General features: G+C 43.3%; 1 protein-coding gene across 3 annotated transcripts in view; it reads left to right on the plus strand.

Moving 5' to 3' along the window:
- Positions 1 to 14,932, plus strand: part of LOC124009131 (E3 ubiquitin-protein ligase mib1-like) — a 93,501-nt gene that overhangs the window by 21,378 nt on the left and 57,191 nt on the right. For all 3 annotated transcript variants that reach the window (XM_046320638.1, XM_046320639.1, XM_046320640.1), the window contains exons 5-9: positions 3,564 to 3,630; positions 4,106 to 4,310; positions 4,508 to 4,694; positions 7,003 to 7,147; positions 7,336 to 7,469. In XM_046320638.1, the coding sequence (XP_046176594.1) occupies positions 3,564 to 3,630; positions 4,106 to 4,310; positions 4,508 to 4,694; positions 7,003 to 7,147; positions 7,336 to 7,469 (738 nt within the window). The remainder of the gene's footprint in view (positions 1 to 3,563; positions 3,631 to 4,105; positions 4,311 to 4,507; positions 4,695 to 7,002; positions 7,148 to 7,335; positions 7,470 to 14,932) is intronic.

The following is a 14,932-nucleotide window of genomic DNA, read 5'->3' on the forward strand; positions in this document are numbered from 1 at the left end:
ACCACAGCCTCTGTGGCAAACGGACCAAATCCATCTGTTATATGGTATATAGTGATGTCCTGGTCATTGGCCAACCTGGGTGTTATGTAATCTGTTACTTTGTATGCTTTGTAACATTTTTTTCAAACACATTTAATATTATTATTGAAAATCAAAGACTACAAACAAGTACTGTGGACATGGTGAAAGACACTGCATTTTTGTGCACAGTATTAATGTATTTCACTTTTTTTACTGGGTAGTTTGGTTCAAATACAGTTGAAGTCGGAAGTTTACGTACACTTAGTTTGGAGTCATAAACTCGTTTTACAACCACTCCACCAATTTCTTGTTAACAAATTATAGTTTTGGCAAGTCGGTTAGGATATCTACTTTGTGCATGACTAGTCATTTTCCAACAATTGTTTACAGACAGATTATTTCACTTATAATTCACTATCACAATTCCAGTGCGTCACTAAGTTGACTGTGCCTTTAACCTCTCTGTGGTAGGGGGCAGTATTTTGACATCCGGATGAAAAGCGCGTCCAAAGTAAAATGCCTGATACTCAGGCCAGTTTCTAAAACTGTTAAAACTATGTCTGTGAGTATAACAAAACTGATATGGCAGGCGAAACCCCGAGGACAAATCCCCCCCCCCCAAAAAAAAATCAGCTTACCAATATTTTCAAGGGCTAGTACTATAACTATAAGCCCAAGTCCTACCAAATTTTAGTTCCTAGGGCTTCCAATGTAAACAGACTTTAGAAATAGTTTCAGGCTGGTTTTTGGAAAAATTACCCAGAAATTGTACTTTTTCTAGGTGGCTCTCATTTTAGCTGTAGTGTTTCCAAGCGCGTGGAGGAAAGCGCGTTCTTTCTTATTTATCTCCGGTAATGAACATACTATTCTCAGTCTTAAATTTGATAGTTTATTTGCGTATTAGGATACCTAAGGTTTGATTATAAACGTTTGACTTGTTTAGAAAAGTTTATTAGTAACGTTTGAGATTCATTTTGTATGCATTTTGCTGGAGGGAAACTGGGTGCATTATTGGCTGAAGCGCGCCAGCTAAATTGAGTTTTTATGGATATAAAGAAGGACATTATCAAACAAAGGGAGCATTTATGATGTAACTGGGACGTTTTGGAGTGCCAACAGAAGATCATTAACCTCTCTAGGGTAGGTGGCAGCATTCTGAATTTTGGATGAAAAGCATGCCCAAATTAAACGGTCTGCTACTCAGGCCCAGAAGATATGAAATGCATATAACTGGTAGATTTGGATAGAAAACTCAACTCAAGTTTCCAAAACTGTTAAAATAGTGTCTGAGTATAACAACTGATTTGGCAGGTGAAAACCTGAGAAAAATCCATTCAGGAAGTATTTTTTTGTGGGTTTTGTAGTTTTCTATTCAATGCCATTTCAGTATCCATTGACTTAGGACTCAATTTGCAGTTCCTATGCCTTCCACTAGACATCAACAGTATTTAGAAATCGTTTCAGGCTTGTATTCTTATAAATGAGGGAGTAAGGCCAGTCTGAACGAGTGGACCCTGACATGTCACAGGGCTTTTTCATGCGCAATCCAGAGAGAGTGCATTTCTTGTTTACCTTTTATATTGACGACGTTATTGTCCGGTTGAAATACTATTGATCATTTAGGCTAAAAACAACCTGAGGATTGAATATAAACATCGTTTGACATGTTTCTATGAACTTTACAGATACAAGTTGGTATTTTTGTCTGCCTGTTTTGACTGCGTTTGAGCCCGTGGATTACTGAAGAAAACGCGCAAACAAGAGGTTTTTGGATATGAAGAGGCTTTATCGAACAAAAGGAACATTTATTGTGTAAATTAATGTCTTCTGAGTGCCACCATATGAAGATCATCAAAGATAAGGGATTAATTTTATCTCTATTTCTGAGTTTTGTAATGCTTCTACTTGGCTGGTTACTGTTTGTAATAATTTGTCAACCTGGCTATGTTCTGGGCTAGGTATGTTCTGGGCTAGGTATGTTCTGGGCTAGGTATGCTTTCGCCGAAAAGCATTTTATAAATCTGACACCGTGGTTGGATTAACAAGAATTTTATCTTTAAACCTATGTAAAATAAGTTTTGTTTTCTGAATTTTTATAATGAGCATTTCTGTATTTGAATTTGGCGCTCTGCAAGAGGTTAAATATTTGAATTTAGTCATTTTGATTTTCGTGCTCTGCAATTTCACTGGATGTTGGCCAGGTGGGACACTACTGTCCCACGTACCTGTAAGAAGTTAAACAGCTTGGAAATTCCAGAAAATTATGTCATGGCTTTAGAAGCTTCTGATAGGCTAATTGACATCATTTGAGTCCATATGAGGTGTACCTGTAGATGTATTTCAAGGCCTACCTTCAAACTATGCCTCTTTGCTTGACATTATGGGACTGGTGCACTTCACAAAATAGATGGCATCATGAGGTAGGAGAATGATGAATATACATAGATATATTGAAGCAACATCTCAAGACATCAGTCAGGAAGTTAAAGCTTGGTCCAAATGGACAATGACCCCAAGCATACTTCCAAAGTTGTGGCAAAATGGCTTAAGGACAACAAAGTCAAGGTATTGGAGTGGCCATCACAAAGCCCTGACCTGAATCCTATGGAAAATGTGTGGGCAGAACTGAAAAGGCATGAGCGCACGAGGAGGCCTACAAACCTGACTCAGTTACACCAGCTCTGTCAGGAGGAATGGGCCAAAATTCACCCAACTTATTGTGGGGAGCTTGTGGAAGGCTAACTTAAATGTTTGACCCACGTTAAACAATTTAATGGCAATGCTACCAAATACTAATTGAGTGTATGTACTCTGACCCACTGGGAATGTGATGAAATAAATCAAATCTGAAATAAATCATTCTCTCTACTATTATTCTTACATTTCACAGTTTTGTGGTGATCCTGTGGTGATCCTAACTGACCTAAGACAGGAATTTTTTTCACGGATTAAATGTCAGGAATTGTGGAAAACTGAGTTTAAATGTAGTTTGTTAACCTTCCGACTTTGACTGTAGCACCAAAAGGCCACCATCTGGTCTCTTGACTTTCCTTTCCTCAATGTGTTTTCTTTTTTCCTTTGCTTTTTACACATCTGTTTTGTACAAAATTACATCAAAAAGCCAATATCCCAAATTGCACCCTATTCCCTTTATGATGCACTTATGGTGCGCTATGTTGAACAAAAGTAGGGCATTATGTAGGGAATAGGGTCCAATTTGGGGGCGAAACCATTGTTAGTGAACCCTGCTCTGTCAGAGGAGCAGTATGCCTTTTAGTCAACATGGCTGCCCTCTGTCTGACAGTGGATGCCCATCTGCATCTGTTATCATTTCAAATGATATGATGCTGTTCCTTCCCTGCTGAGCCAGAGTCCTTAAGGTAATGCCATTGTTGCCACCCCGCCCTAACTTTAACACAATGTCACACGGCATGTCACTGCAGTGTGAATTTACTCTTACGTCGTTGTTAATCTACTGTACTTCTAATCGATTGAATTAAGTAGATCATTAGCTGATGCTTTTTTCCCTCTCTCCCTTTCAGTCGGATTTGAAATGTGTCCAGGATGCCAAAGGAGGCTCTTTCTACAGAGACCACTGCCCTGTTCTCGGTGAGTACAGTACTCGTGATCCATTGCACTACGCCATAATTATTGCACCAATACTTCCCCAGCACAGTGTTCTGCAGTTGAGTCCAAGGGCATCAGGAGCACGTCTCTGCCTGCCTGCTGTTACTGGTACTGTCCACTAGGTGGCACCACCACACCAATACAGGCAATATCAGGCTGCATGGAGACAGCCCGGGTGCAGTCACAGGCCACACTGGCACAGCATTTCCGCAATCTCAAGGATCGTGTCTTCTCTTAGATATTCCTGGCCAGTGATACCTGGGTTTTGTTTAGCAGCACTGCAGCAACCAAATGAACTCGTGAAGTTTAATACAAGTAATCAAAAAAGACTATCCGTGACCTGATTTGTCCACCCTATTTTATCTTAGTGAGACTAACCTACATAAATAAAGGTGAAATAAAGTAAATAAATAAGAATGTGTAACCAGTCTGTATTCCACCTGCCCTCTCCCCGCAGGTGAGCAGAATGGCAACAGAAACCCAGGCGGTTTACAGATCGGAGACCTGGTCAACATCGACTTGGACCTGGAAATAGTCCAGTCCCTGCAGCACGGCCACGGAGGCTGGACAGACGGTATGTTCGAGACTCTCACCACCACCGGTACCGTGTGTGGCATCGACGAGGACCACGACATTGTGGTGCAGTACCCCAGTGGGAACAGGTAAGCTCTATCAGGTCTTAATTAAGGTTCAATATAAAAATAAAGACCCGTACACAAGCACAGTCCTGTCATAACACCACAACTTCTGTCATAACAAGAATAGGACATGGACTTAACCTATTTGTCCTAATGAAAGATATTTATGACACTGTAATTTCGATGATGTTGGTGCCACCTCAAAGTGTGTGTGTGTCCAGGTGGACATTCAACCCTGCAGTGCTGACCAAGGCCAACGTGGTGCGTAGTGGGGAAGGTGTTGCGGCGGGAGCAGAGGGAGGCAGCTCCCAGTTCCTGGTGGGAGACCTGGTCCAGATCTGCTACGACATCGACCGCATCAAGCTGCTGCAGAGAGGCCATGGGGAGTGGGCTGAGGCCATGCTGCCTGTAAGACACACATGGGGAGTGGGCTGAGGCCATGCTGCCTGTAAGACACACATGGGGAGTGGGCTGAGGCCATGCTGCCTGTAAGACACACATGGGGAGTGGGCTGAGGCCATGCTGCCTGTAAGACACACATGGGGAGTGGGCTGAGGCCATGCTGCCTGTAAGGCACACATGGGGAGTGGGCTGAGGCCATGCTGCCTGTAAGGCACACATGGGGAGTGGGCTGAGGCCATGCTGCCTGTAAGGCACACATGGGGAGTGGGCTGAGGCCATGCTGCCTGTAAGGCACGCATGGGGAGTGGGCTGAGGCCATGCTGCCTGTAAGGCACGCATGGGGAGTGGGCTGAGGCCATGCTGCCTGTAAGGCACGCATGGGGAGTGGGCTGAGGCCATGCTGCCTGTAAGGCACGCATGGGGAGTGGGCTGAGGCCATGCTGCCTGTAAGGCACGCATGGGGAAGGCACGCATGGGGAGTGGGCTGAGGCCATGCTGCCTGTAAGGCACGCATGGGGAGTGGGCTGAGGCCATGCTGCCTGTAAGGCACGCATGGGGAGTGGGCTGAGGCCATGCTGCCTGTAAGGCACGCATGGGGAGTGGGCTGAGGCCATGCTGCCTGTAAGGCACGCATGGGGAGTGGGCTGAGGCCATGCTGCCTGTAAGGCACGCATGGGGAGTGGGCTGAGGCCATGCTGCCTGTAAGGCACGCATGGGGAGTGGGCTGAGGCCATGCTGCCTGTAAGGCACGCATGGGGAGTGGGCTGAGGCCATGCTGCCTGTAAGGCACGCATGGGGAGTGGGCTGAGGCCATGCTGCCTGTAAGGCACGCATGGGGAGTGGGCTGGGCCATGCTGCCTGTAAGACACGCATGGGGAGTGAGCTGAGGCCATGCTGCCTGTAAGACAGCATGGCGGCAGGGTAGCCTAGTGGTTAGAGCGTTGGACTAGTAACCGGAAGGTTGCAAGTTCAAACCCCCGAGCTGACAAGGTACAAATCTGTCGTTCTGCCCCTGAACAGGCAGTTAACCCACTGTTCTTAGGCAGTCATTGAAAATAAGAATTTGTTCTTAACTGACTTGCCTAGTAAAATAAAGGTTAAAAAAAGAATAATTAAAAATAAATGGCTGAGGCCGTGCTGCCTGTAAGACACGCATGGGGAGTGGGCTGAGGCCATGCTGCCTGTAAGACACGCATGGGGAGTGGGCTGAGGCCATGCTGCCTGTAAGACACGCATGGGGAGTGGGCTGAGGCCATGCTGCCTGTAAGACACACATGTAAGACACACATGCGTTTCCTTTGTCAACATAACATCCTCATCTCCCACGTAACAAGGACCGTATGTCATGACTACTAAGCCCTAAAACCCGTTCATCGGTACCTACTGTTGCTGCTGCTCCCCTCCTCCTTAGCCCGCCCCCTCAGTTTTGAGTGTTCACGAAAGGCTCCTTGAGTCAGACTGATGTCCCGATTCAACTTTAAGCTAGGTGTAGTGCCTTTTAGTGTTGACTCTCCAAACAGAGTGCATCAAGTTGCAGACTTGCTAGTGAATGGTATTCAAATTACACATGACGCTCTGCGACACTAGGCTGGAAAAGTTTGTGTAGGAAAGATGGCTGCCAATGAAGCAATGTATTGGTCATGCATTCTAATTGGTAAACTAGTGTTTACATATTGTAACGACGTGTTAGTCTGTTTCAATATCCACGTTGGCATAGTACTCAGAATGCATTCCTGATTAGAGTAAATGTATGTATCTCGTATGCTGGAGACCGTGGATGTTGCAACGTAGCCTCAGTCTTATCAAAGAACAGGGAGACGGCCACAAAACGCCTTTCCTTTCCTCGCTCAAAAACTTGACGGACATCAACAAGGCCCCAGATAATTGGTTGTGTAGATGAGAAATGTCTGGCTCTCACTCAGCCCTTCAACTGCCCTTTGAATGAATAATCAGAACCGTGCTATAGACTCATCTGTGATTACGCTTTCCTGTCATGTTTTTGGAAAGGAAGGGCCGTGTCTGTTTCTGAAATGGGAACGAATGGCTTTGTAGAAATTAAATACACAGATGCGCATCTCTTTTTGTTTTGTTCCCCCTCAAATTGTATTTGTTTTTTATACCTTGGTTATATCTCAGATAATGTAACTTCCCTTTGTAAGAGACACTAGAATTCTGAAAGGAGGTTCAGAATTCCCTTCAATAATATTTGGTACTTAACAGATTGTAACAGAATCTCTTAACAGTATGGCATGTTTATGCTCTTTTGAGGTTGTAATAAAAAATACTATAGTAAAGAATGTATTGTTTTCCTCAGACCCTGGGCAAGGTGGGCCGCGTGCAGCAGATCTACTCTGACAGCGACCTGAAGGTGGAGGTGTGTGGAACGTCATGGACCTATAACCCTGCTGCCGTCACCAAGGTGGCCCCCACTGGCTCTGCTGTCACCAACGCCTCCGGAGGTAGTCAGAACACACACATTTACAGCGTGTACACACCGATACACAAACCATAAACCAATATTTTTTTCCATATCTACTACTAGCCTGTTTATAAGTGGGCATACACATACACTGACCCCTCTTACACACCACACACAATCTTCACTCCTTGGACCTAGAAGATAACCCCCATGTAACGTTGTGTGTAGAGCGTCTGTCTCAGCTGCTGAAGAAGCTGTTTGAGACCCAGGAGTCGGGTGATGTCAATGAGGAACTGGTCAAAGCAGCAGCCAATGGAGACCTGGCCAAGGTGGAGGACATCCTCAAGAGACCTGACGTGGATGTAAGTGATCTCTTCATTCAACACAGCTTCAAGCTTGGTAGGTGTCTATCATAGTTTAGTTCCATGGCGCATCCCCCCCACCTCGAGGATATATTTATTGGTAATTGAGATGGCAAAATGATGATATGACGACAGGGGCTCAGTTAATCCTTAAGTGTCCATTGACGCAGCGGTGCTGCCATCTATACTGAACAAAAATATAAATGCAATAATTTCAACTATTTTATTGGAGACATCTTCTCATTCAAAGGTTTTTCTTTATTTTTTATATTTTCTACATTGTAGAATAATAGTGAAGACATCAACACTTTGAAATAACACACAGAATCATGTGTTATGTGCCTATCGATGAGAGCTTTGCACACTCTTGGCATTCTTTCAACCAGCTTCATGAGTTAGTCACCTGGAATGCATTTCAATTAACAGGTGTGCCTTGTTAAAAGTTAAATAGTGGAATGTCTTTCCTTAATGCGTTTGAGCAAATTAGTTGTGTTGTGACAAGGTAGGGGTGGTATATAGAAGATAGCCCTATTTGGGAGAAGACCAAGTCCATAATATGGCAAGAACAGCTCAAATAAGCAAAGAGAAACGACATTCCATTCTTACTTTAAGACATGAAGGTCAGTAAAATCTGGAACATTTCAAGAACTTTGAAAGTTTCAAGTGCAGTCGCAAAAACCATCAAGTGCTGTGATGAAACTGGCTCTCATGCCACAGGAAAGGAAGACCCGGAGTTACCTCTGCTGCAGAAGATAAGTTCATTAGAGTTGACTGCATCTCAGATTGTTCCCACCGTGAAGCATGGAGGAGGATGGGGGTGCTTTGCTGGTGACACTGTCAGTGATTTATTTAGTATTCAAGGCACACTTAACCAGCATGGCTACCACGGCATTCTGCAGCGATACGCCATTCCATCTGGTTTGCACTTAGTGGGACTATCAATTGTTTTTCAACAGGACAATAGCCCAACACACCTCCAGGCTGTGTAAGGGCTATTTGACCAAGGAGAGTGATGGAGTGCTGTGTCAGATGACCTGGCCTCCACAATCATCCGACCTCAACCCAATTGATATGGTTTGGGATGAGATGTACCGCAGAGTGAAAAGCAGCCAACAAGTGCTCAACATATGTGGGAACTTCAGGTGAAGCTGGTTGAGAGAATGCCAATAGTTTTTAAAGCTGTCATCAAGGCAAAGTGTGGCTACTTTGAAGAATCTAAAATATATTTGGATTTGTTTAACAATTTTTTTGGTTACTACATGGTATTTTGTACTTTTGATGTCTTCACTATTATGTAGAAAATAGTAGGAAATAAAGAACAACCCTTGAATGAGTAGGTGTCCAAATTTTGACTGGTACTGTACATTCATTAAGCCCTAATCTATGGATTTCACATGACTGGGCAGGGGCGCAGCCATGGGTGGACCTGGGAGTGCATAGGCCCTCCCAAATCAGAATTATTATTATTTTTTTCCCCCACAAAGGGGCTTTATTCGAGAAAGAAATGCTCCTCTGTTTCATCAGCTGTCTGGGTGGATGGTCTCAGATGATCCCGCAGGTAACGAAGCCGGATGTGGTGTTCCTGGGCTGGCGTGGTTACATGTGATTTGCGGTTGGGAGGACAGTTGGACGTACAGCCAAATTCTCTAAAACGACTTTGTAGGCAGTAGAGAAATGAACAATACATTCTCTGGCGGACAGTCTTGCAGTCAGCATGCCAATTGCGCTCTCCCTGAAAATTGAGACATCTGTGGCATTTTGTTGTGACAAAATTGCAAATTTTAGTAGCCTTTTATTGTCCCCAGCACAATGTGCACCTGTGTAATGATCGTGCTGTTTAATCAGCTTCTTGATAAACCATCCACCTGTCAGGTGTGGCATATCTTGGCAAATAATCTAGCAGGGATATAAACAAATTTGTGCACAACATTTTGGAGAAGTAAGCTTTTTGTGCATGTTTAACATTTTTGGGATCTTTTATTTCAGCTCATTAACTGTGGGACCAACACTTTACGTGTTGCATTTACATTTGTGTTCAGTATATTTAATAATAAACACAAAATCCCAATCAATTTCCATCAATTTAAGCTCAAATCAGGTTGTTTTACATGTGTCAAACAAAACATCCTGCAGCATGATGCTGCTACCACCATGCTTCACCGTAGGGATGGTGCCAGCTTTCCTCCAGACCCGATACTTGGCATTCAGGCCAAAGAATTCAATCTTTGTTTCATCAGACCAGAGAATATTGTTTAAGTACCTTTTGGGAAACTCCAAGCGGGCTGTTGTGCCTTTTACTGAGGAGTGGCTTTCGTCTGGCCACTCTACCATAAAGGCTTTATTTGGTGGAGTGTTGCAGAGATGGTTGTCCTTCTGGAAAGTTCTCCAGAGCACTGTCAGAGTGACCATTTGGGTTCTTGGTCACCTTCTTGAACAAGGCCCTTCTCCCCCGATTGCTCAGTTTGGCCAGGTGGCCAGATCTAGGAAGATTTTGGTGGTTCCAAACTTTTTCCATTTAATAATGATGTAGGCCGCTGTGTTCTTGGAGACCTTCAATGCTGCGGAAGTTTTCTGGTAAACTTCCCCAGATCTGTGCCTCGACATAATCATGTCTCGGAGCTCTACGGACAATTCCTTCCATCTCATGGCTTGGTTTTTGCTCTGACATGCACTGTCAACTGTGGGAACCTTGAGTGGCCCGATCTAATATCCCTGGAGATACCTGAAAATAGCTGTGCAGCAAAGCTCCCCATCCAACCTGACAGAGCCTGAGAGGATCTACAGATAAGAATAGGAGAAACTCTCCAAAATACAGGTGTGCCAAGCTTACAGCGTCATACCCAAGAAGACTCAAGGCTGTAATCACTGCTAAAGGTGCTTCAACAAAGTACTGAGTAAAAAGGTCTGAATACTTATGTAAATGTGATATTTCAGTATTTTTGCATATTTTTTTTTATAAAAAGCAGTTTTTGCTTTGTCATTATGGGCTATTGTGTGTAGATTGATGAGGGGGGGAAACGATTTAATTAATTTTAGAATAAGGCTGTAATGTAACGTAACAATGTGGATGAAGTCAAGGGGTCTGAATACTTTCTGAATGCGCTGTAGATAGCAAGTTAAACTTGGGTCTTGTTAACGCAGAGTTTTTCACCCAGGAAAAATAAATAAACTGCATAGTCCTAAACATTAGAAATATGATGGCCATGTGTCGTTTTTGAAAAGAATACCTTTTTCATTGTAAGCTCATTTACTTTTCTCATCTGATGAAAATTATGCAAATTTCTGCCGACTGTGTTGAACTAATGTATTTTCTTGCTTAGGAAAACTATAATTGCTTGTCCCTGATCATTCTATTGAAGCAAAAAAACACTGACATTCAATATAAAACGAGACCCCTGTCAATACACACAGCTGGACTCCCCTGACCCCCTTTTTCCCATTGTGCTATTTACAAACAATCACGTGGCTGGCTCAACTGTTCAGGGGAACTACTCAAGCTTCCTAATGTAAAATAATTTGACAGGTGAAATGAAGTTGCACAAGTCGACTGCAGGTATTTACTTAAATAATAGCTACAAATAAGGTTGCAAGTTTTGGGGAATATTCAGAGGTGGTACATTTCTGTGGGAATTAACGGGAATATATGCAAATTATGAATACCATTTTAAATGTAGATGTTTTTTTGCATTGGATATAATTACCATATCATATGGAGACAGAAACATAAACCTTTTACCTTATCATAAGTAGACCTAATTGTAAATTATTAAATCCATCCAAAATAAATAAAATAAACATTTAGTTACGAATTGAACTTTAATTAAATGAGTTGACTCATTGATTTCACTGAACAACAAAAGAAAGGGAATATTTAATGATTCCCGATGATCCATCGCATTTCCCAAAAACGTTTTCAACGTACATCTGTAAAATGATAGTCTAGAAACTAAAGCTTTGGTTGTCTTCCTCTCAGGCTTCCATGTCTTCTCCCTGGACCTCCTCAATGTCCACTTCTTGAATATCAGACTCTGAGGCCTCATCTTCACTGTCACTTTACAACCTTCAAATTGTATTAGTCACATGCGCCCAATACAACAGGTGTCCTTAGTGAAACGCTTACTTACGAGCCCCTCACCAACATTGCATTTTTAAAAAAAAATATGGGTAAGAATAAGAAATAAAAGTAACAAGTAATTAAAGAGCAGCAGTAAAATAACAATAGCGAGACTATATACAGGGGGGAACCGGTACAGAGTCAATGTGAGGGGGCACAAGTTAGTTGAGGTAATATGTACATGTAGGTAGAGTTATTAAAGTGACTATGCATAGATGATACCAGAGAAGCAGCGATGTAAAAGAGGTGGGGGTGGGCAATGCAATTAGTGTGGGTAGCCATTTGATCAGGTGTTCAGGAGTCTTATGGCTTGCGGGTAGAAGCTGTTTAGAAGCGTCTTGGACCAAGACACCGCGCTCCGGGTACCACTTGCCGTGCGGTAGCAAAGTGAACAGTCTATGACTAGGGTGGCTGGAGTCTTTAACAATTTTTAGGGCCTTCCTCTGACGCCATAACCCTGTTGAGGTTGGCTCGTTGTCAGCCTCAAAAAGCCTCAAATTTGCCCGGATGGTCACCAATTCTTCAGCCCTTGTATTGGTCAGCCTGTTGCGTGCTTTGGTGTGTGTGTTCCTCAACAAGGACCAGTTGCGCTCTGAGGCGGCTGATGTTGGTGGGATTTGGAGAATGATGGAGGCAACAGGGGAAACAGCCTCGGGTCCACAAAGTCCCTTCCACCAGGTGGCTGATGAGATATGTTGGCACGACTGCCATATTGCATCTCCATCCCAAAGCCCCTGCTTGGAAGTGTACTTCGCCAGACTGCCAAGAACCTTGCCCTCATCCAGGCCAAGTTTGCGAGACACGGTAGTGATGACACCATAGGCCTGGTTGATCTCTGCACTAGACACGATGCTCTTGCTAGCATACTTGGGGTCTAACATGTACGCTGCGGCATGTGTGGGCTTCAGGCAGAAGTCTTCCAGAACTGCAAAACTGCTTGGAGCAACAGTGAAGTGGGCAAGGCAGTATGGATTTCTTCTCTTACATCTGCAGGCTGAGTCTGAACATCAGACAGGATGGCATTGTTTCCCTCAATATGTGTAATTGCTACTGCTATAGGTTTCACAAGTTTCAATTGCTTACCACTCTCTCCCAAAATGCATCATCCAGGAGGATCCTCTTGATAGGGAGGTCCATATGGGCAGACTGATATGGCCATTTCTTGGAGAGACTCCTTCCCCTCCAGGAGACTGTCAAACATGATGACAGCACCATCCCAACAGGTGTTGTTGGGCGGCTTCAATGTGGTACTCTTATTCTTCTCACTTTGCTTGGTGAGGTAGATTGCTGCTATAACTTGATGACCCGTCACATACCTAACCATTTCCTTGGCTCTCTTGCAGAGTGTATCCATTGTTTTTAGTGCCATGATGTCCTTGAGGAGCAGATTCAATGCATGAGCAGCACAGCGAATGTGTGTGATGTGAGGGTAGGATTGCTCCACTTTGAACCAAGCCCCGTTCATGTTCGCAGCATTCTGTCACCAGTGGAAATACCTTCTGTGGTCCAAGGTCATTGATGACTGCCTTCAGCTGATCTGCAATGTAGAGACCAGTGTGTCTGTTGTCTGTGCTCTTGTAGAATACTGGTTGAGGGGTGGAGATGATTTAGTTAATTATTCCTTGCCCATGAGCATTCAACCATCCATCAGAGATGATTGCAATGCAGTCTGCTTTCTCTATGATTTGCTTGACCTTCATTTGAGCTCTGAACTCTGCATCCCCAGCAAATTAGTAAATAAAGCATGTCTGGTTGGAGGGGTGTATGGTGGGCCAAGAACATTCAGAAATCTCTTCCAATACACATTGCCTGTGAGCTTCAGAGGTGAACCAGTTGCACACACAGCTCGAACAAGATATTCATCAGCATTTCTCTGACATATGTTACTCCATTGAGTCAAAAAAGCTTTTGATTCCAGGAGGACCGTGAGCTGCTGCTTTCGATAAGGTGTCTGATTCATCATTTTCACCTCAGAATAGAGACTTTTGTCAGAGGTTGTTTGTTGTGAGCACTGAGGGAACATTATTCACTTCACCAGATGATTCTGCATCTTTGTTGCCTTCACATTTGATTTTGCACATTATTTGCAAATGTACATAGCTTTTCCTTCTACATTAGCTGCAGTGAAATGTCTCCACACATCAGATAGTGACCATGGCAATTTCCTGTGAAGATTATGAAAAATGAGTTTAAAAAAACCAAATACATTTCCATGTACAGATAAATAGTTAAGCAGTTAGATTAAACAACTCCTTTGTAAAATAAATGTTTTAAAATTAAACATGTATGGAAACAGGTGAATTAACACCTTAGTTAGCAGGCTCAAGCAAGTTAAAACCCACCTGGTAGCAAAAACTAACAGAAATTGTTTACAAGTAAGAAATTATTTAAACACACTTTGCTGTAGGCTACTATTTACTAGTTAACAAAAAATCACGTGTCATATAAAATATATTCACCCCAACCAGTATTGTAATCAAAACTTACCAGAAAGCATATTGTCCTTGGCTCAGACCGTGTAGTAGTGTGGGCTCAATAGCATCTCATTAGTGTGCAAGATCTTGAGAATCAGCTGAATATGTGAAGGAAGAGTGCACTGCACATGTGATGGAAAAATGCACTGTGCATGCAGAGTAGAGGTCGACCGAGTAATCGGAATGGCCGATTAATTGGGGCCGATTTCAAGTTTTCATAACAATCGGAAATCGGTATTTTTGGGCACCGATTACATTTTAAAAATTATACTTTTTTATTTAACTAGGCAAGTCAGTTAACACATTCTTATTTTCAATGACGGCCTAGGAACGGGGAGTTAACTGCCTCGTTCAGGGGAAGAATGACAGATTTTCACCAGCTCAGCTCAGGGGATCTAATCTTGCAACCTTATAGTTAACTAGTCCAACGCAATAACGACCTGCCTCTCTCTCGTTGCACTCCACAAGGAGACTGCCTTTACGCGAATGCAGTAAGCCAAGGTAAGTTGCTAGCTAGCATTAAACTTATCTTATAAAAAACTATCAATCATAATGTGGTCCTTCTGTAGCTCAGTTGGTAGAGCATGGCGCTTGTAACGCCAGGGTAGTGGGTTCGATCCCCGGGACCACCCATATGTAGAATGTATGCACACATGACTGTAAGTCGCTTTGGATAAAAGCGTCTGCTAAATGGCATATATTATATTATAATCACTAGTTAACTACACATGGTTGATGATATTACTAGATATTATCTAGCGTGTCCTGCGGTGCGTATAATCTGACTGAGCATACAAGAAGTATCTAAGTATCTGACTGAGCGGTGGTAGGCAGAAGCAGGCGCGTAAACATTCATTCAAACAGCACTTTCATGC

The sequence above is a fragment of the Oncorhynchus gorbuscha genome, linkage group LG22 (genome assembly GCF_021184085.1).
Source record: "Oncorhynchus gorbuscha isolate QuinsamMale2020 ecotype Even-year linkage group LG22, OgorEven_v1.0, whole genome shotgun sequence".
Classification (NCBI taxonomy): domain Eukaryota; kingdom Metazoa; phylum Chordata; class Actinopteri; order Salmoniformes; family Salmonidae; genus Oncorhynchus; species Oncorhynchus gorbuscha.